Source organism: Podarcis tiliguerta, assembly GCF_965153285.1.
Source record: "Podarcis tiliguerta genome assembly, chromosome: 13".
In the NCBI taxonomy this organism is placed as follows: Eukaryota; Metazoa; Chordata; class Lepidosauria; order Squamata; family Lacertidae; genus Podarcis; species Podarcis tiliguerta.
Window position 1 is genome coordinate 8503646 of NC_139546.1, and position 21134 is coordinate 8524779.

The window sequence follows — 21134 nt, forward strand, 5'->3', positions numbered from 1 at the left end:
TTATCTACTTGCACCCGGGAGTGCTTTCGAACTGCTAGGTTGGCAGGCGCTGGGACCGAACAACAGGAGCGCACCCCGCCGCGGGGATTCGAACCGCCGACCTTTCGATCGGCAAGCCCTAGGCACTGAGGCTTTTACCCACAGAGCCACCTGCGTTCATCATCTATTGGGTTACTCGGTCAAAATTTACTTTTTCTTCTCTGTTTCAACAGGAAGCTCCATACTCTGCTCTCCAAGATATTCTTCCATATTGGCCCCAGTGGCTTTTCATGATGACGCTTGAAGCAGTTTGGCTGTGCCTCACCTTCCTGTTAAACGTACCTGGGTGTCCAAAGTCAGTCAAAGCTTCGATCTTTTTTTCACTTTGTTTGCTTTTCTTAGCGTGGTCTTTTCCATATATCTAGAGAACTGGTTTCATTTGGACTCCAGGCCACCCACATTTTGGTGTCTGACATTTGGAAATCCAGATGACACCTTCCTTCCCCCCCACCCTGCCCCCAATTGACTTGGAGGCAGAACTTGCTATGACATTTTCACCTGCAAGCCTGATTGAAATTAATAGAAGTTGTGCAGTAGCACTGCTACGTCCTTGGGCAGCCTCTGCTGATTTTAGCAGGGCTTATGTAGGGGAATTTCCTGGTACGGGGTGGGGTGAATAGTGCCCACAGCTCAATTCTGTCTCCTACAATTCTGCCAATCTTCATCTACTACCTGTGGCAGTCACTTTATGATCGCTGCAATTCTGGGCTGCATCAATAGGAGTATAGCATCTAGATCAAGGGAAGTAATAGTGCCACTGTATTCTGCTCTGGTCAGACCTCACCTGGAGTACTGTGTCCAGTTCTGGGCACCACAGTTCAAGAAGGACACTGACAAACTGGAACGTGTCCAGAGGAGGGCAACCAAAATGGTCAAAGGCCTGGAAACGATGCCTTCTGAGGAACGGCTAAGGGAGCTGGGCATGTTTAGCCTGGAGAAGAGGAGGTTAAGGGGTGATATGATAGCCATGTTCAAATCTATAAAAGGATGTCACATAGAGGAGGGAGAAAGGTTGTTTTCTGCTGCTCCAGAGAAGCGGACACGGAGCAATGGATCCAAACTACAAGAAAGAAGATTCCACCTAAACATTAGGAAGAACTTCCTGACAGTAAGAGCTGATCGACAGTGGAATTTGCTGCCAAGGAGTGTGGTGGAGTCTCCTTCTTTGGAGGTCTTTAAGCAGAGGCTTGACAACCATATGTCAGGAGTGCTCTGATGGTGTTTCCTGCTTGGCAGGGGGTTGGACTCGATGGCCCTTGTGGTCTCTTCCAACTCTGATTCTATTATTCTTCTGTCAGGACCTCTGTGTGGAAATGCTGAAGTTTGATGGACAAGCAACTCTAGTGGTTGTTGGCTCCAGGATTTGTGCCTTCAGTGCCTTTCCCAAGGACCCACAAATCCTGGAGCCAGCAACCAGCAGAATGTCTTGCTGCCTGTGACATTCTTGGGTGCTCCATGCAAAGTGAGAATAGCAGCCAAGGTGGGTGGTGGGCTGTTTTCCAGGTGGTGGGGTCCCAGCAAATGCCTTGCCACTCTGATAACCTGACAACTCAGGATGCTGATTTCCAGCCACACTAGATTTCCCCAGAGTGCTGAACAAAAGGAGATAATCGTCTCTTTTCCAATAACTCATCTCAGGCCACTTCTGACCATGTGGCTCACTTCCTTTTCCCCCTTCTAGAGGTTACCTTGGCCCTGGAGGCATTGGAGATTTTGGAATGTACCCCAACTGTACTGGAGGAGCAGCTGCTTATATTGATCAATTGCTTCTAGGAGAAAAACACATCTACCAACATCCATCTTCTAACGTAAGTGGGTTGAAGCTTCTCGTGCACCTATCGGCCATCTCCAAAATGAATCGATTATCAGTGGCCTGCTTAATTTTTTTTATCATCTGGTTATTCTTAAGAACAAAGTTACATGGCAAAATGTGGTGTGTATTTTTTCAGTTCTTCAGCTCTTTAATGCAACTACCAGCTATTTGGCGCTGCTTTACTTAGAAGAGAGGTCACGGGTCCCTTTACCTTTACTTAGAACAGATGCTGGATTTATAATTTACAGGAATGCAGTATTATTTTTAGTGGCAGAAGACACGGCATGTAAACACACACCTGACGAGATAAGGTTCACTCTCAGCTCCATTCAGATTTGGAATCATGTTCTATAAATGGTTGCTCAAACGAAATCAACACCCTGTACTTTAATTGTAGTAGCTTTATAGCCGCACACCCCAGGATTAGTCAAATTTCACTCATGCCAAAAAATTAGGCAAGGACCAGGAGCAGATCTCACTAAGGTAGTTTATGCGGCCAAATTATTTACTGCAGTGACGCTTGATAGCCAAGGATACACAAGTGAGGCTTCATAGCCAAGGAAATACAGTGGTGCCCCACAAGACGAATGCCTCGCAAGACGGAAAACCCGCTAGACGAAAGGGTTTTCTGTTTTGGAGGTGCTTCACAGGATGAATTTCTCTATGGGCTTGCTTCGCAAGACGAAAATGTCTTGCGATTCTTGAGATTTTTTTTCGCTCCCCACCTCCTTTTTCTAAGGCACTAAGCTGCTAATAGCCTTTTAGCAGCTAATCCGCTAATCCCTTAAGCCTTTAATAGCCGCTAATAGCCGCTAAACCGCTAATAGCGCTAATCCGCTAATGGGGTTGCTTCGCAAGACGAAAAGACCGCTAGACGAAGAGACTCACGGAACGGATTCTTTTCGTCTTGCGAGGCACCATTGTACTGTTTAATGGGTTGCTGCTATCACTACAGCAATATTGCAACCATATCACAGTAACTCGAGTGAACCAACTTTGGGTTTCTTCAGTTGCTATTCCATCTCTGAATTTCTGTGAATGAGATCAGTAAGGGGTGGGGGTGGGTTCTCAGTGCAAGTGTTACTTTCAGAGTGCAGAGAGTAAGCGCACGGGCCCCAGACTTTCCCCTAATCTCACAGAGGGATTTGGGGACAGAGGTAACATGCAAGCAGACAACATTTCTGAACATTGAACAGTGATTCCAGTGCTAAACCCAAATTGGAACTGAGGAGAATAAATACCAGAATAGTATGTGGACAAAAAAGGAGACTCTAGCTTAAGCAGACTTGTAAGACTAGAATAACACGCACATTTCCACATACATACACGTAGCTGATAAATCATATTCTGATTAATTTTAAGGAAAATCAAGAGACACAAAATATGGGGACATAGAATTAACGGACTAACATAGCTAAGAGCAGTTATGAACTCTCAACATACGCAGACAAGAAGAGAAAAACAACTGAATCTTCAGCAGGAAATACGCTTAAGTTACAGATTTCAGCAGGAAATGTGCTTAGATATTTGGCATGCCAGTCTGAAAAACATCTAAATTAAGAAATGCGGAACCTAATGCAGGGAGCCTTTATACTGTGTTTGGAAACCAAATTTGCTTAGCTTGTCTGGAACAAGCAAGGCAAGGACCTGGATGAATAGGGCATGTCATTTTAGGGGGTCAAACTTAATTTTTGTAAATTTCTTCAGTGAGGCATCTTAAAAAAGCGTTTTTGGATGTGAGGAATTCAAATGTGCTATAATTTTTGTGACTGAACAACATCTAGCTTGGTAAATTTACATTTGATGAAGCAGCACATAAACTGTTTTGGGAAAACCAAAGAATTTTAATTTTTCCTTCTGAAAATGTCAGGTAATGCATAAAATAATAATTATAATATAACTGCAAGTACTTGGCAATCATTTTTAATGATTTCTATGCAATTTTACACACTTTTTACTTACCAAGCAAAACTAACTTATATTAATCAATAACTTTGTATGTGTTGCTTTTTATTTTATGTTTGTTCCAGTTGTACCTTAATAAAAACTAAAAATAATTCAAATTTCTCTGATCTATCACTGCTTAGTTCAGATGGCAAGGAAGGATCCAGTAGACCCCAGGTATACACTTTGAAGCAGGGATACCACCACCTTGTTTAGAGAGTTGGGACCATGTTATAAAACACCTCGCAGAAAGTCTGCCAGCCTTTCATAGTGTGCACTTCTTCATTTATAGGTTCTTTACCTGACGACAGTAGCCTTTGACCCTGAAGGAATTTTGGGAACCATCAATTCTGTTGTCATGGCATTTTTCGGACTTCAGGTAGGATACCTTATTGTCCCATTTAGGCAGGAAAGCCGTATGGCATATTACTGTAAAACGCAGGTGTTGTAGTGATTAAGTTCCTTCTCTACAGAGCATAACAGCCCAAACCTATAAACTTGTAGGGCGTATGAATGGCTATCTCAGAACATCTCTCCATAATATAATCTTGGCATTGCAGATATGACGCAGTGTTCAGCACCACGGACGATTGTCCCAGGATAGAAATAGAAAGAATCCATCTCAAAGAGGACAAACAACAAGAAGGGGGGTTAGAGATTTTGCATAGATATTTTGAAGCAGCATTATTATGTAAGACGTGGGGAGAATGTTTGCATCAATATCTTGGAAAATCTGCAGAATTACTGAATTCTACTTTAGATTTTGGCTGTGATGCTCTTGTCACCACCACCACCCCCAATTTCAGTTAGTTAGTTCCTTTCCCTATTAAACCCATTCTAGGCAAGGCCAATGTGAGAGAGCCAGTGTGGTGTAGTGGTTAAGAGCGGTAGTCTCGTAATCTGGGGAACCGGGTTCGCGTCTCCGCTCCTCCACATGCAGCTGCTGGGCGACCTCGGGCTAGTCACACTTCTTTGAAGTCTCTCAGCCCCACTCACCTCACAGAGTGTTTGTTGTGGGGGAGGAAGGGAAAAGGAGATTGTTAGCTGCTTTGAGACTCCTGAAGGGGAGTGAAAGGTGGGATATCAAATCCAAACTCTTCTTCTTCTTCTCTTCAATGTTCATGTTTCCAACATTTTTTTTTTTTTTTTACTTCTAAGGCAGGAAAAATTCTCATGTTCTACAAAGACCAGCACAGACAAATAATGCTCCGCTTCTGTGTGTGGAGTATAGTCATGGTAAGTCTCAAATGCTGTATTAATACAATTCAAGTTACAAATACCGAATTAATTGAATTCAAAGTGTTTCCTTCCCAATCCTTTTAAAGCATTTTTTTCTTCTGAAGAATTTAGTTCAGAATAATCCTCTGTTGAATATCTTTTTCTGTGAATGTCTGTTTCAAAACCCATCATATCTCATTTTTTATTGCTGCCTAATAAAAATGCGGGTGGCGCTGTGGGTAAAACCTCAGCGCCTAGGACTTGCCGATCGCATGGTCGGCGGTTCGAATCCCCGCGGCGGGGTGAGCTCCCGTCTTTCGGTCCCAGCTCCTGCCCACCTAGCAGTTCGAAAGCACCACTAAGTGCAAGTAGATAAATAGGTACCGCTTTATAGCGGGAAGGTAAACGGCGTTTCCGTGTGCTGCGCTGGTGCCGGCTCGCCAGAGCAGCTTTGTCACGCTGGCCACGTGACCCGGAAGTGTCTTCGGACAGCGCTGGCTCCCGGCCTCTTAAGTGAGATGAGCACACAACCCTAGAGTCGGACACGACTGGCCCGTACGGGCAGGGGTCCCTTTACCCTTTACCTTTAATAAAAATGCAACCCCTATAATTCAGTACAGAGTTAAGGCCCAAAGGCATCTAAATCTGTGTTGGACAATGGTCTACATATCAGTAGTAGTAAAGAGCAGGAATATATGGAAGTTTCCCCCAGTGGTGGGGAGTAAGAAAAGGGGTTCCACAAGGATTTGTTTTGAAACTGGTGCTCTTTAACATGCTCACAAATAACCTGGAGTTAGAGGTAAGCAGTTAGGGTGACCAAGTTTGCTGATAGCACCAATTTACTCATGGTAGATAAAACAATAATAAATTGTGAAGAATTCCAATCTCCCTAAACGGAATGTGTGACAAAGTGACAAATACAGTGGAACCCCGTATTATGGACGGGATCTGTTCCGGAGGCCCGACCGTAACACGGAACCGACACAACTTGAAGTGCTGCGTCTGTGCGTGGTGCGATTTAGTGCCTCTGTGCATGTGCGAGCAGTAAAACCCAGAAGTAACCTGTTCCAGTACTTCCGGGTTGCTGCAGGACGCAACCCGAAAACACATAACCTGAAGTGGATGCAACATGAGGTATGACTATATGGTTCAGTGTAAGTAAGTGTAGAATGATGCACAATGGGAGCAAGAAATCCTATATTCACATATACACTGATGGAGTTTTAGCTGGAGGAGGGTCCGACTGACTAAGTTGATAGCTCTGTAAAAATACTAACCCAGCATGTCATAGCTGTGAAAAAAGAAATATATGCTAGGGAGCATCAGGAAAGGGATTGAAAAATAAAACGGTCAATATCTGAACTCCTTTGTACAGATTTATGGTGCAACTACACCTGGAATACTGCGCTTTGTACGTTTGCTTTAAGTCACTTTGGAAGTTTATTAAAATGAAGGGTAGCAATTTCAGTACAGAATAGTTCTGAGTCTGGGGTGATAGGCTTTCTTTCATCCTCCGTTAGATTGTTTTGGCTGCTTTTAGTGTCAGGATTCTTTTTTTAGTTAATAAACAGAAAATTACCTGTTTTTCAGGGTGTTATTTCCGCTGTATTGACCAAAGGCACAAAAGACCAAGGCTTTATTCCTGTCAACAAGAATTTATGGTGAGCAGAATAAAAAGTCGCTTCAATGCTGTATGGTAGCATTTGCTAGACATTTCCTGAATGGCTGTTTTGAAATTCCTGCAGGTCCATTTCATACGTGACGACACTGAGCTGTTTTGCCTTTGTGCTTCTGCTGTTAGTGTACTATCTTGTAGATGTGAAGAAGGTGTGGTCAGGTGCTCCCTTTTTCTATCCAGGTAAGTGTGCTTTAAAGCAAATTGTTCTTATTTGAACTAAGTAAATACAGAAATGGAAGGGGAAAGCATGAATATCCTGTTGGGTTTCTTTTTAAAACAGTGAGGGTTCCAATTTATTCCATCTAAAATCCTTGCTTGGTTTCTAAACAATTCTGAATTAATTTTGGGAGTCTGTGAAATCAGTTTTCTACCCAGATTTAGTATTTCAGATTGGACATTTGCCATGGTTGCCCCCCCCCCCCCCCGTTCAATATGTAGTGGTTTGCTGATTGCATCCATCAGTCACTGAACACACTCACCACTGCCTCTAGCAGGGAGTAAGCCTAGCAGTTGCTAAGCAACTGGCTCATCTCCCTGAAATCAGCAAAGCATCCCTGTTCAGACATGTGGTGGAAGCAGAAGTTCTTGTGGCAAGTCCAACAAGCGCAGAGTAAGTCCCTGGGATGAAGGCCAATCTAAATGATACACATCAGTAGGAAAGTCTGCTTAAGCCTCTCAGTTCCAATCATTCATTCCCTCAAAATCATCTTCTCTAGTCAGCAAGGGGGGGAAACAGAGCCATATTCATCCTCCTGTTGGAAGAGAAAGCAGATGAAGTATGTGCGATTTCGAGCAGAAACCCGCTACTCTTCTACTCCCCGTCAAGTTTCCGATACTGCTTTTAAGTTTGCTTGGTTAAAAAAAAATGGTGGGAGATGGTTTACACAACTGTCTAGTTTGACCCTGAATAAATTGACAAACCCAGAAAAAATAGGGAAAGGATAAAAATGTGAGTCTCGTGAAACCCTAATGGCAATCCTTTTGGGAGTCTCCTCCCATTTGCGAGATAAATATGTCAGGATATTGGGGAGAGACAGGCAGGTGTTTGAATGCCAAATGGAAAACATTTCATCCAATTGGGCCATGAGACTCGGTGGTGGCAGTGTAGTAAAGAGAAATGAGGGGAAACAGAGAGGACAGACTGCAGGTTCAGGCAGCAGCCCAGAATTCTTCTATGCTACACACTGATAAAACGTTTTTCAGCCTTGTTTGTCACTAAAACATGGTGTCAAGAGCAGAAGACATGCCCCTAAAGCATGTTATTTTGCTCAACTCCACTCTTGAGTTTGGCAGCAACAGCCTACATCACTTTTCTCTCAGGTCCAAAATGTCAGCAGTCGTGTTCTGTTGCTTAACAATTCCTGTCATGCAGTATGGCTGAAACATGCAATTTTTCTGATGGCATTCTTGTTCTCTTTCAAAGGTATGAACTCCATTCTCGTCTACGTTGGGCATGAAGTATTTGAAAACTACTTTCCTTTTAAGTGGAAATTGAAGGATAATCAATCCCATAGTGAACACTTGGCTCAGAACTTAACGGCTACATCTTTATGGGTTATCATAGCATATATACTCTACAGGAAGAGAATATTCTGGAAAATCTAACTGAAGAAGCCAAAGGAACTTGTGGTATAAGAATACTGGATTAATTACTCCCAACATATTGATGTTACTTTTTTTAAAGAAAGGGATCGTGTGTTTTGTTTACATTCCAGGTCATCTCGAAGAGACTTGCATATTTAAAATTTGCTGACCGACTTGCCATTTAGCTAAATCAAGGCTTCTACGTATTTAGTGTATCATTCCATTTCTAACTCGACACACTGAACAGCTTTTAAAAGCTGAGCAATTTGAAAGGACTTTCACAAGCTGATAGTCGCTCTGTTACATGCGTGGTTCATATGAAGACGCAGAAGAAAATAAAAAATGTTTTTTAAGAGACTGTTACCATGCCAAACAACTGTGCCTGAGACTGGCAGAAGTCAACCAGGAACCTTTTCATCTGCATGCTGTTGCTGTTTGTGGGACATTACTCAAAATGACAAGAGTGGAATGAAAAAGAGTCATTCATAAGCTCTTGAAGCTCCAACATGGCTCCATCCCAAGATAGACCCGACTAGGCCAAACCAATGAGCTCAGCCGTGCCTTTTCGACTCGCTAGCTTCCTTCATCCTGATCGCCTCAGAAAAAAACTGACCGTAATTCCACCCAGAGTTATAGATTCTTTGCTGCATGACACCTTGAGCTAATGACCATTCATTCTTCCCTCTTCCAAGATATAGTGGTGCCCCGCAAGACGAATGCCTCGCAAGACGGAAAACTCGCTAGACGAAAGGGTTTTCCGTTTTGGAGGTGCTTCGCAAAACGAATTTGCTATGGGCTTGCTTCGCAAGACGAAAATGTCTTGCGATTCCTGGGGGTTTTTTTTCCCTCCCAGCCTTTTTCCCAAGCCCCTAAGCCGCTTAACAGCTGATCTAAGCCGCTTATCAGCTGATCTAAGCCGCTAATAGCCTTTTAGCAGCTAATCCGCTAATCCCTTAAGCCTTTAATAGCCGCTAATAGCCGCTAAACCGCTAATAGCGCTAATCCGCTAATGGGCTTGCTTCGCAAGACGAAAAAAAACGCAAGACGAAGAGACTCGCGGAACGGATTCTTTTCGTCTTGCGGGGCACCACTGTACACAAATGGGGATTATAGGATCATAGAACTGTAGAGTTGGAAGAGGCCCCGAGAGTCCGAGGGTTTAAGGCTGAAACCCAGCACCTTTTATCAAAAACTTAAACTTTCAAATGCATTTAAAAAAAACATTTTTATTTACAGTACCCAGCTCAAAGGTTTCACTGAATGGTGCTTGAAGTTTTGGTGGTATGAACCACCCATTGAGACTTTAGTTAACCATGCTCAACTAGCACTTCTTCAGCAAGCCGAGCTATGGATTTCAGGGGAATTCAAGTCCGACTTCAAGGCAACCACATGGCTCTCTACTCTGCTTGCCTATCCTTAGCAAGTTGTTCCAGTAGAAAGTTCATGGTACTCAGGTCAGCGTCTGAAGGAGCAATATCTTCTCATTGATGCAGAATCTGTGCAACACGGTCATCAGATTTTCCCCACAGCGCGACACTTGGCGCTCCATTGCCAAGCGGAAATCCTCCTTTACGCCTTTGGTTATTCCCCTGGTAACTGTGTGATGCCTGCAATTATAATACACAAAATAATTAAAACAGCATGGAGCTACCATTTCCATTTAAATGTTTTTGCATTCTGTGTGGGTTTTTGTGGAACCTAGCTTCCCAGCTTAGCCTTTCTAAGAACATTCATTAAGGGGAAAAAAGTCCTGTTCTCCAGGAATGCCATACTTTTATCACAAAATTATACAACAAATCTCCGCCTGATTTTTAAACCTCTGGGCAACACCCTAGCGAGGGAGATTCGAGGATTTTTCATGTATAAAAGAACAACTGCTACGAATGGTATTTTCATGTTGGTGTGTCAAATAGTGAAAGAACCAAAACAAGCTGCTTTGCTAGTGTAAGTTGTTCGCCCAAGGCAAGGTAAAAACAGCTTAAGAAATGAGCATCATGCAGAAAGTTGGAGATGTTAGCAACCAATCTGATCCCTGCCCAAAGACTAACTCTCTGAGAAATTCATTGGGTCTTGAAGCCCAGTAGGGCCAGAGAAATCAACAGTCCCATTATTCTTGGTCCTAACACTAAGCTTCTTTAACAAATACTACTGAAGCTCCAAGAGCTGCAAAACTGCCCCATCAGAATATGAGGATAATAGAATTTGCTCCCCCCGCTGCTGCAAATGACCCACTAATTTTCAAGCAGTTTGGGAGGGAAGGGGAAGATGTCTCTTAAAAAGGGTCCATTCCATGGATTGGGAATCAGGATGTCAATAAGAGAAAGAACTGTTAGAGCCTAACAGTTACACATCTACTAAACAGGGTGCTACAGGGTGCCTTGCGCTAAGTAGGGCATTGCAGAGCTGCAATGCCTGGTTGCAGAGACTTCCAAAATAAGAATGGGACACAGGCAGCAGGCAGGACTCGTATACCACCTAAACTTATATGTTATTGTGGCAGTCTTTACCCAAAATCCAATACACACTACCCCACAAGAAGTGGATAAGTGTGTGCACCCCCTGAAAAAGATGGCTTCATTAAGTAAATGCATCTAACTTGATTGAAAATAACTTTAACCCCTGCACACCTGGCAGCATAATCCTGACCATGTCTACTCAGAAGTAAGTCCTATTCAATGAGACTTGCTCCCCCCAAAACCTAGTATTTTAAACGGTATTATGCCCTGCTTTTTCAGTGCCTCCATCTTGCCCAAGTAACATTTGGGGGGGGGGGGACTAACTTCCTATTCCTGTGCAAACTGCAGACAGAAAACGGCCAACATATTTTTGCAGTGCTGAAGGATTATTAGCAGAAATGTGCATAGGATGGAATTTTTAACTGCTGATGGTGAAACAAATCCAGATCTTAGAGGCAAAGAAAACAGGAGCAAGCAAGTAAAAGGCAAGAGAACTTAGCAGCATAATTAACATATTTAACAATTGGGAGGGGCTTCTTTACCCAAATTGGAGTATTTGAATAAAATAACAGACTGGACTGTCCACAAAAATCTTTCTGGGGCACCATTCTTGTTTGATTGTAGAGAGACCCATTTAAAAATAGAGTAACATACATGTGCCGGTAACTTATGGAAAAACAACAAAAATGTTAACAACTGTAAAAAGATGGCTTTCCAAGTGATGTAAGGCACAAATGGAGAACGAAAGCATGGATAAAAACTACGGAGTTAACAAAGGGCTGATAACCATGGGCAGTAAAACATATTGACAAAAAAGACAGCACACTATGAGCAGGGAAATTCCCCTGCTTGGTACCTGTCAGCAGTCTGCATGCTGGGCTGTAGTACAGGCATGAATTCCTGCTGCAGTAACCCCAGCGGAGGGCTAGAAGTCCTTTAAAAAACAGCAAACAGCAGCATTCAAATACTCACACCAACTTCCCCTGTGCTACAAGAATCAACGCTCCAGAGAACTAGACACAGAAAAGAGGAAAGGGGCTGCAGACCAAGAGCCCAAACCCTAGTACGGAAGGCACACAATGGATCTTTCGTTTGGGATTAGGAAAGCAAAACGAACTAAATCCAGTAGGCTTGGGGGTCCCAAATGCAATACTGGAGAAGCCGCTGCAAGTTAAAAAACAAAAAACCAACGGCATAATATGAACTACATAATATGTTGTATTTACAAAGAATTGCAAACTGCGACAAAATAATTCCTGCATTATGTTCCTCAGCGGGTGTAGCAACATTTTAGCCTGGAGTCCCAGCAAGTACTTATTCACGTTAAAGTGAATAATGAAGTCCTGCTATCCCCTTCTTCTTTGCAAAGCCTGCCAGGGAGGACCAGAGAAGCAGCGGTGGGTGTTTATTCCTTTCCTTTGGTAGTCTTTTCTCCACACACAGGTCTGCAACTGTGGGGAAGGGAGACGTGGTAGTTTTTGGAGAAAATGGACTGGAAAAGAAATGGTTAAAGATTTTCTGGCTAGGGAGAAGCATCCTTACGCACAACTGCATTGGGGAATTTACCATATTTTTTGCTCTATAAGACTCACTTTTTCCCTCCTAAAAAGTAAGGGGAAATGTGTGTGCATCTTATGGAGCGAATGCAGGCTGCGCAGCTATCCCAGAAGCCAGAACAGCAAGAGGGATTGCTGCTTTCACTGCGCAGTGATCCTTCTTGCTGTTCTGGCTTCTGAGATTTAGAATATTTTTTTTCTTGTTTTCCTCCTCCAAAAACTAGGTGCGTCTTATGGTATGGTGCGTCTTATGGAGCGAAAAATACGGTACTTTGGCCATGGGTCCGTAAGCAGCAATTGGGTTTGTTCTGCTATAAAGCCCCAGGGATCTCTTTTTGCAAACATATATTTAAATAGAGTACATACTCTGGGCGCATTAACTGTAACAGGATGCCACTTAAGTTTTGCTGTTCGTTTTGGTTTTCACAACTGTTAAGGTACAGACGAGAGCAGCTCCCATATTTGGCTGGCTTCAACCTTACTGAATCCTTTTCCAGCTTTAGTGTTAATGTTACAAAGCAAAAAGCTATAGTAACTTCAAGGAGATGCAAGTCAAGATTCAGAGATGCCTCAAACGGGGGAAAATTTGGCCCAAATGGTTGTGTTTGATTCATTTTAATCAAGAAGAAAATCTATTTCCCACAATCATTTAAACTAACCAAAGGGGAATTATCCAAAAGCCTCCAGAGATGGGGCAACTAAGCTTTTTGTAAAGGCAGAGGGAATGGGGTGGAGAGTGCGCAGAGTGTCTCCCTGACAGGGGATGAGCTTACAATTCTGGTGAGCCTCTTAAAACATCAGCAGCAAACATGAATCAGAACCACAAGTTAGCCCGCTTTCTTCATCATTCAATATATAATTAGATTAAGTTGGTGGGACGTGCTTTGATAGACATTTCAGAATCTTTTCCATTCCTCTTCACTTCAGATGCGCTGCCAACCCCCAATAATTCATGGAAGATAAAAGAACAAAATCAGCTTTATTTCAACATAAATTTGACCTAAGGGGAATGCAGTTGCTATAGCTCTGTGGACAATCAGGAAATTAGACCCGCATGAAGTTCCCTTGTGGTCAGCAGACACACAAGGAGTAACTTGTTTCAGCTGAAGGGACAGCTGGCAGAATTTTATGCCCTTCTGGAGAGGGGAACTCTGGTTCTCAGAATATAGCAGCAGAGCCAATTCCTCAAATCCAAATGCCTGGCACACAAGCTTCAACTAAAGATCAGATCCAGCCCGAGGTAACAGGCTGCAACTGAAAAGAGCAGAGGCAGAAGGAACTCAATGGAGTCCTATTCTAGGGCAACTACTCATGTGATCACGATCCACCCCAGAACATGGAACAGGGTGGGTTGGCCTACTAACCAGAAGGGAATCCATAGTAATCCCAATTTCTATTATCAGTCAACAAGGGATGTGAAAAGCCATGCTGGAACCTCAGGTCAGGACAACTATACAGTGGTACCTCTGGTTAGGAACTTAATTCGTTCCGGAGGTCCATTCTTAACCTGAAACTCTTCTTAACTAGAGCCGTGCTTTCGCTAATAGGGCCTCTTGCTACCGCTGTGCCGCCGGCACACGATTTCCGTTCCCATCCTGGGGCAAAGTTCTCAACTCAAGGTAACTCTTCCAGGTTAGCAGAGTTTGTAACCTGAAGCGTTTGTAACCTGAGGTGTTTGTAACTCGAGGTACCACTGTACCTTGGCTACACAGAACCTGCTAGAGGACCTTCCTACCAAAAGGCAGCATCAGAGGCAAAGGCATCTATCCAATAAAAGGTAAAGGGACCCCTGACCATTAGGTCCAGTCGTGGCCGACTCTGGGGTTGTGGCACTCATCTCGCTTTACTGGCCGAGGGAGCCGGCGTACAGCTTCCGGGTTATGTGGCCAGCATGTGGCGAACCAGAGCAGCGCACGGAAACGCTGTTTACCTTCCCGCCGGAGAAGTACCTATTTATCTACTTGCACTTTGACGTGCTTTCGAACTGCTAGGTTGGCAGGAGCAGGGACCAAGCAACAGGAGCTCACCCTGTTGCGGGGATTCGAACCGCCGACCTTCTGATCGGCAAGCCCTAGGCTCTGTGGTTTAACCCACAGCACCACCTGTGTCCCTATCTATCCAATAATGGCACACAAAAAAGTAGAAGTTGAAGCCCAGGTTGCTGTCTCCTCGTTAGCTTCCAGAAGGGAACTGGTGCTCAAGGTGGGTGGTGTAGCTGCGCTAGGGATGGAGCGGGCTGCAATATTCACTGGCAGAGAAAGACTGATCTGTACCCATTCAGTTATCTCTCTAATACTTGATCTGGCAATTTTAACCCCCGGGATCTGGGTTTGAGACTATCAGAATGTCATCTGTACATCTGGCATGACGTTTCTGTGAAACATATTTCTTCTTGGGACAGAAGAGATGGGGAGAAGTTTGGCAGAATTGATTCCTGGCTCTGGTAAAAAAGATAGAGGGTGCAAGTCTTCTGTGTCTTGCTCCTGAGGACATCCTCTTCTAGCATAACGAGATGGACTGTGACAGGTCCCTTGCAGTAGGGTCATGGGGGAAAGGTGTGCTATCTACTACTGGCGCTCAGGGCATAATTATCTAGTGGGCTGGAAGAAAGGTGAGGCTGCTCATAGCTCCTGCCCTGTCACCTCAACTGGGGCAGGGAAGTGGAACAGGAGGAAAGGTTGGAGCTGGGACTGAAAACACCTCTCCCTTCTGTGCACTAGGCACTTAATCTTGGCAAGAGAGGCTGCAACACCCTTCCTTAAAGGGTAAAGGAACCCCTGACCATTAGGTCCAGTCGTGGCCGACTCTGGGGTTGCGGCGCTCATCTCGCTTTATTGGCTGAGGGAGCCGGCGTACAGCTTCCGGGTCACAGGGCCAGCATGACTAAGCCGCTTCTGGCGAACCAGAGCAGTACACGGAAATGCCGTTTACCTTCCCGCCGGAGCGGGACCTATTTTATCTACTTGCACTGCATGCTTTCGAACTGCTAGGTCAGCAGGAGCTGGGACCGAGCAACGGGAGATCACCCCGTCGCAGGGATTCGAACCGCCAACCTTCTGTCCTAGGCTCTGGTTTAACCCACAGTGCCACCCGCGTCCCTAACACCCTTCCTTACCACCCAATTAATCCACCCCCTGGTTAATCCGCCAGGCAGCTTCCAGAAGTAATAACCTGTAAGGCAAGCATAGGCAAACTCAGCCCTCCAGATGTTTTGGGACTACAACGCCCATCATCCCTGACCACTGGTCCTGTTAAGCTAGGGATGATGGGAGTTGTAGTCCCAAGACATCTGGAGAGTCGAGTGTGCCTATGCCTGCTCTAAGGCATCAAGGGTCATGGAATCAGATGGTGAGGACCTCCATTGGAGCAGACAGGTCTCGGACAGTTGACTAATCATAATTGTGAGCAGAGTCATACTCCTCTACCAGAATAACTCCTTCCCAGCCACTATCAAGGTCTTCCTCCCCCAGGGGGCCTTCCCAAGCAGTCATGTGGCTCTCAATTTGCTCTTTTCCTCCCCAGGCAGCTGGGGTAAGAGGCATCTTGGCATGAACCATAGGCTGGACTTGCTGGTGAATGCTCCCTTTCTCATCCTTTCGGGTGGGGAGATGGAAGAAAGCAGGCATAGCTTGGCAGTGTAGAGTATTCCTTATCCTGCGTGACTAGGAATGTGGCCTTTCTGTGTTCCTTTCCTGTGCCCCAACAGCACAGGATAAGGAATACTCTACATGGCAGGAAGAGAGAACTGTCTCACGCAACAGACGGAGAAAGCAGGAGATTGTTCATTTCTAACATTGCTGCCAGATGTAGTCTGGGAGCAGCAAAAGGGTTCCTGCTCTCAAGCGGAAGGTGGAGGGTGTCTCCTTTTGCAAGTCAGCTAGCCGTGCTTTCACAGCTAGAGGAATTACCCCTTTCCTGCCCTGATTCACTTATTGATAACCAAAATGGTACATTGTCCCGTGCATTTCATTTCACTGCATATTGGGGTGGGGGAAACCAGGTTTGGAAACAATATTCTTGATCTGCTGCCCTCATCAGCAAGTGGCTTTCATTGCCTAATGGAAAGTAAAGATTGGTCCTGCTCATCTTTTGGGTAGCAGTGTGCTGTATCCCCTTTCCCCAAAAGCACGTATGTTCAGATGGGCTGGGTTGTGACCTCTTGCTCCAATGGGCACACTGGTGCCGCCCCTCCACATCCTAAGAAGCTTCAGCATCAATTTTGATATCAGCAAGTGAAGTTCACGGCATTGTGTAAAGGGACCCGACCATTAGGTCCCGTCGTGGCCGGCTCTGGGGTTGCAGCGCTCATCTCGCTTTATTGGCCGAGGGAGCCGGCGTGCAGCTTCCGGGTCATGTGGCCAGCATGACTAAGCCGCTTCTGGCGAACCAGAGCAGTGCACAGAAACGCCGTTTACTTTCCCGCTGGAGTGGTACCTATTTATCTACTTGCACTTTGACGTGCTTTCGAGCTGCTAGGTTGGCAGGAGCAGGGACCGAGCAACGGGAGCTCACCCCGTTGCGGGGATTCGAACCGCCGACCTTCTGATCGGCAAGTCCTAGGCTCTGTGGTTTAACCCACAGCGCCACCTGCGTCCCTGTATCTACCATACAAACTCATAATTCAGCATCCTGAGAATCTAAGGCACTTTAAAAAATAAATAAATAGTGAGCCTCTGCCAGATCCTCTCTCCATTATTATTTCTTCCCTCCTCCGTCTTGATCATTTATCCAAATCTCTCAGAGATATGAACACCTATGAGGACTGACGCCTTGTGAGATTGTTGTCATCAGCCGAGGCATGCTACTAAGCTGTCACCCTTTTTCGGAGATTGCCTTGCTTTTCCCCTGTCAGAGACTAGTGGACTTATTGCTACCCCTAGCTCCCCTCACCCTCATTCCCATGGGATGCTCCCTGTGTCCATCCTAGGGAACAAATTCCATGCTACCCTTTGACTGCCAATGTGCGGAGCCATTTCAGGGCTGCCATGAATTCCTGAATATTTCTACTCAAATGAATGGTCACTTCCTCAAATTCACCCAGGCACGTGTCTGGTGCTGACAAAGATCAGCTGATGGACATTCAGGTATACAAAAAAAATAATAATAATTGAGGGAAGCCACAATTGTGGCCGAAAGGAATATGAACAGGAGGCAAGGGAAAGAGACTGGACACAGGAAACTGTTTATCAGAGCTACCAGGGAACATGCCACTGGATTCGGTACCCCAAATATCACAGGACTCCCCTAACCCACACCTGCCCAATTCGGGATACACTCTGAAACAGTCATCACACCCTTATAGAACTAAAGAGGCAAAATAACTTTTCTCTCATAGGAAAAGTTAAAAATGGATAAAAGCCATTCATTCAATAGCCTGAAACAATACAGCTGAGCTTATGGGGTTTTTTTGTGCAATCTATGGAAAGGGAATGTAGCAGTTTCCAGTTATCAACCCACCTGGGGATTTCACCATGACAGAACTCTTATTTGAGATTCCTGGACTAACCAGCTGCTGACTTTGCAATTGTTTAAAATTATTTGTTACCCGTTCTTCATTGTTACAATCACAGAAGACTATATGCTTTTAGACAAAAGGTCTTGCGATTCTGCCCTCAGTATTAAATGGAGCAGTCTGCTTGGCAATAATCTATGTGGCTATGAAATACCATCTCCCTAGCATTGTGCCACAGTTGGAAACACTTTCCCCTCTAGGCCACTTAAGTTTTTACAGCCCTGCAGAGACTTAGCACTTACTGGCCAGGCTTCACACAGTCCCACTGCACTGACAAGATCACCCACAGTTGATTCCAATGCCAAAAATAAGTTTAAAATTCCCATTTCCCCAATATATTGTATGCATTTAGTTGCCTGCTTACCTGGAATATTAAATGTACAACAGACACAGACCTATCAACTTAAGTCGGATGCTTTCCAGTACGTACACTGCTTTAACTAGCCACATCACATAAATTATATTCTCATCAACTCTAAAATTGGAAAAAATAGTCTTCTTACTTTATCAACATTCCCTGATTTGGCAACAATTCCAAGTGAATTTTTCCTCCTTCTTGTGTTCTTAAATAGGCAAATTCTTCCAGCATATCAATATCTGGAGCAATTGTTCAGGTCCAAAAAGGAAAGATTTGAACACAGAAAAAAGTATTACGATGTGTTTTGCAAGTGATCTTCAAAATCCTGTCCCTTGTTATTGTCCTAGTAAATCACTTTATGTTTCCCCTTTATTAACTGTAGGCAAATGGATGGATTTAATTTATCTTTTGCTGTAAGCAGCTAGTACAGTGTTGGCTGCGGCACATTGACCAGTCTTGCAATAGGAAGGGAACTTTTTACACTTAAAGGTATCCAGCAGTTAACACATGCCATAGTTCCCATGAACAGGTTGTCCCACAAACAGAAGTGTCTGGGCCCCTGTGCCATCCTAAATGTGTATCACCATTCTCCTGAGTCTCTCTCTTTCCTCCTGCTCCATCGCCCCTTTCATTTCCCAGCTATTATAGAACTTAAATTCCATTCCACTAGACCTCTACCCCACATTTTCTAAGATCAGACCCCTCTTCTCTTGGGAAATTCTGAAACTGTTAGCTTCCTGAATGGTTAAGCTGGCCCCAGGGCATTTTTGGAAAAAGGATACTTGTAACATAGTTGAAAAAATTTTCATACTGGAAGTTTCCTTGTAGGCAGATTTTGTTAATTGCTTTCAAGAACAGGTTTTCTCCCCTTGGCCACTCCTGCTGCAGCAACACAATCACGTGACCCAATGCCATATCGTCTCTGTTGTCTGTGAAAGCTCTCAGCTGCAAGGGAAAAAATGCAGAGACACTTGAGAGGAGTTGCTTCCCATTTTGCATGTGAATCTCATTTCCTGAGATTCTGCCAGGCTACAGATTACGACATTCATATCTATCCACAAAGCACTGCTCTAAGCAGCATGTCAATGTAGACGGCTGGCAGAACAGAACCTACAAGTTCAAGGAACTGTTCAGAATCTCCAAAAATACCATATTTTTTGCTTTATGACTCACTTTTCCCCTCCTAAAAAGTATGGGGAAATGTGTGTGCGTCTTATGGAGCGAATGCAGGCTGCACAGCTATCCCAGAAGCTGGAACAGCAAGAGGGATTGCTGCTTTCGCTGCGCAGCGATCCCTCTTGCTGTTCTGGCTTCTGAGATTCAGAATATTTTTTTTCTTGTTTTCCTCCTCCAAAAACTAGGTGCGTCTCATGGTCTGGTGCGTCTTATAAAGCGAAAAATACGGTACTTGTTTGGCTTTTGGAATGAGGCTGAATCAGTCGCAAGCAGACTTTAGAGACTTGTGACACACCACCACTTAGCATTCAAAGTAATTTGTGTCATCTCAATAATTCATAGAATTGTAGAGTTGGAAGGGACCCCAAAGTTCATCTAGTCCAACCCCCTGCAATGCAGGAATCTCAACTAGATCAGACATAAGAGACCTCTTCTTAAAATGGGGAGTCCACCACCTTCTGAGGGAGCCGGTTCTACTGTCGAACAGCTCCCACTGTCAGAAATTTCTTCCAGATGTTTAGTTAGAATCTCCCTTTCTTGTAAACTGAAACTGTTGGTTTGATTCCTACTCTCCGGAACAGGAGAAAACAAGCTTGCTCCACCCACATTGTGACAGCCTTTTATGATATTTGAAGATTGTTATCAAATCTCCTCTCATCCAGGCTAGGTAAAGGTAAAGGGACCCCTGACCATTAGGTCCAGTCATGACCGACTCTGGGGTTGCGGTGCTCATCTCGCTTTATTGGACGAGGGAGCCGGCGTACAGCTTCCGGGTCATGTGGCCAGCATGACTAAGCTGCTTCTGGCGAACCAGAGCAGCGCACGGAAACGCCGTTTCCCTTCCCGCTGGAGTGGTACCTATTTATCTACTTGCACTTTGACGTGCTTTCGAACTGCTAGGTTGGCAGGAGCAGGGACCAAGCAACGGGAGCTCACCCTGTCGCGGGGATTCGAACCGCCAACCTTCTGATCAGCAAGCCCTAGGCTCTGTGGTTTAACCCACAGCGCCATCCGCGCCCCTCATCCAGGCTAAACATACCCAATTCCCTCAACTGTTCCTCATAAGTTTCCAGACTCTTGATCATCTTGTTCACCCTCCTCTGCACACATTCCAGCCTTTCAATATACTTTTTAAATTGTGGTGCCCAGAACTGGGCACAACTGCAGCAACACTGTAAAGTAGACCACTAGTATTATAATGATATTTCAGATGGGGTACTGTGGCTTGCCCTGGACACCTGGTTGGGTTCATGGAGGATACAAGCTTTGAACCGGGGATTCCCTTAAGTCACAGCAGAGCCTCTTAGTCAATATGCTAGTTCATATAAAGCAGTAAAAAAAAAATTCCTGTTTTTGAGGGAGGATAAATACAATAATTGGGAATGTTAATTTGGAGCAAACATAGTCAGAAAGTTTATTGCCAAATCTTGTAAACTCTTTCAGTGGATATAGGTAACCATTCCCCACTGATGATAAAAATCTTCCCTTCCAATTCTATGATTCTGTTTAACAGGATCATAGAAATGACCAAGTCTATCCACTCCAGAAACCAAGTGGTAACAAGGCATATTTTCCTCACTACAAATGGAGTAACAGCTTACCTTAAAACAAGCTAACAGTAAGCGTAGGCAATAGGGCATAATTGCTTTACTGGTACATGGCCAGAGCTTCAACTCCGTAGCTAAAGACAAATGACAGATTGATAATTATTACAAAATCTGTGACTTTGCTAAGAACCAAGTCGCAACAGTTAGCCATTAAAAATAATTCCCAATTTGCCAGTGCCACCTCTTCTTCCCA

General features: G+C 44.5%; 2 protein-coding genes across 4 annotated transcripts in view; one reads left to right on the forward strand and one right to left on the reverse strand.

Moving 5' to 3' along the window:
* The window catches only part of HGSNAT (heparan-alpha-glucosaminide N-acetyltransferase), a 32259-nt gene extending 23628 nt beyond the window's left edge, over positions 1-8631 (forward strand). The window contains exons 11-17 of the mRNA XM_083407826.1: positions 213-334; positions 1721-1847; positions 4089-4175; positions 4955-5032; positions 6605-6675; positions 6760-6872; positions 8116-8631. Coding sequence (XP_083263952.1) covers positions 213-334; positions 1721-1847; positions 4089-4175; positions 4955-5032; positions 6605-6675; positions 6760-6872; positions 8116-8297 — 780 coding nt within the window. The 3' untranslated portion in view covers positions 8298-8631. The remainder of the gene's footprint in view (positions 1-212; positions 335-1720; positions 1848-4088; positions 4176-4954; positions 5033-6604; positions 6676-6759; positions 6873-8115) is intronic.
* Positions 8632-9486: 855 nt separating this feature from the next.
* INTS10 (integrator complex subunit 10) overlaps positions 9487-21134 on the reverse strand; it is a 28239-nt gene continuing 16591 nt past the window's right edge. Inside the window, exons 14-18 of one of the 3 annotated variants that reach the window (XR_014503971.1) lie at positions 20936-21015; positions 18970-19103; positions 18304-18397; positions 11589-11666; positions 9487-9883 (exon numbers count right to left, since the gene is read on the reverse strand). Coding sequence is in view for 2 of the 3 variants with exons in the window: in XM_083407700.1 (XP_083263826.1) it covers positions 9727-9883; positions 11589-11666; positions 18304-18397; positions 18941-19103; positions 20936-21015 (572 nt within the window). In the remaining variant the exon portion in view is untranslated. Of the gene's footprint in view, positions 9884-11588; positions 11667-18303; positions 18398-18940; positions 19104-20935; positions 21016-21134 lie in introns of all 3 variants that reach the window. The other 2 variants (XM_083407700.1, XM_083407701.1) reach the window with 2 other exon arrangements.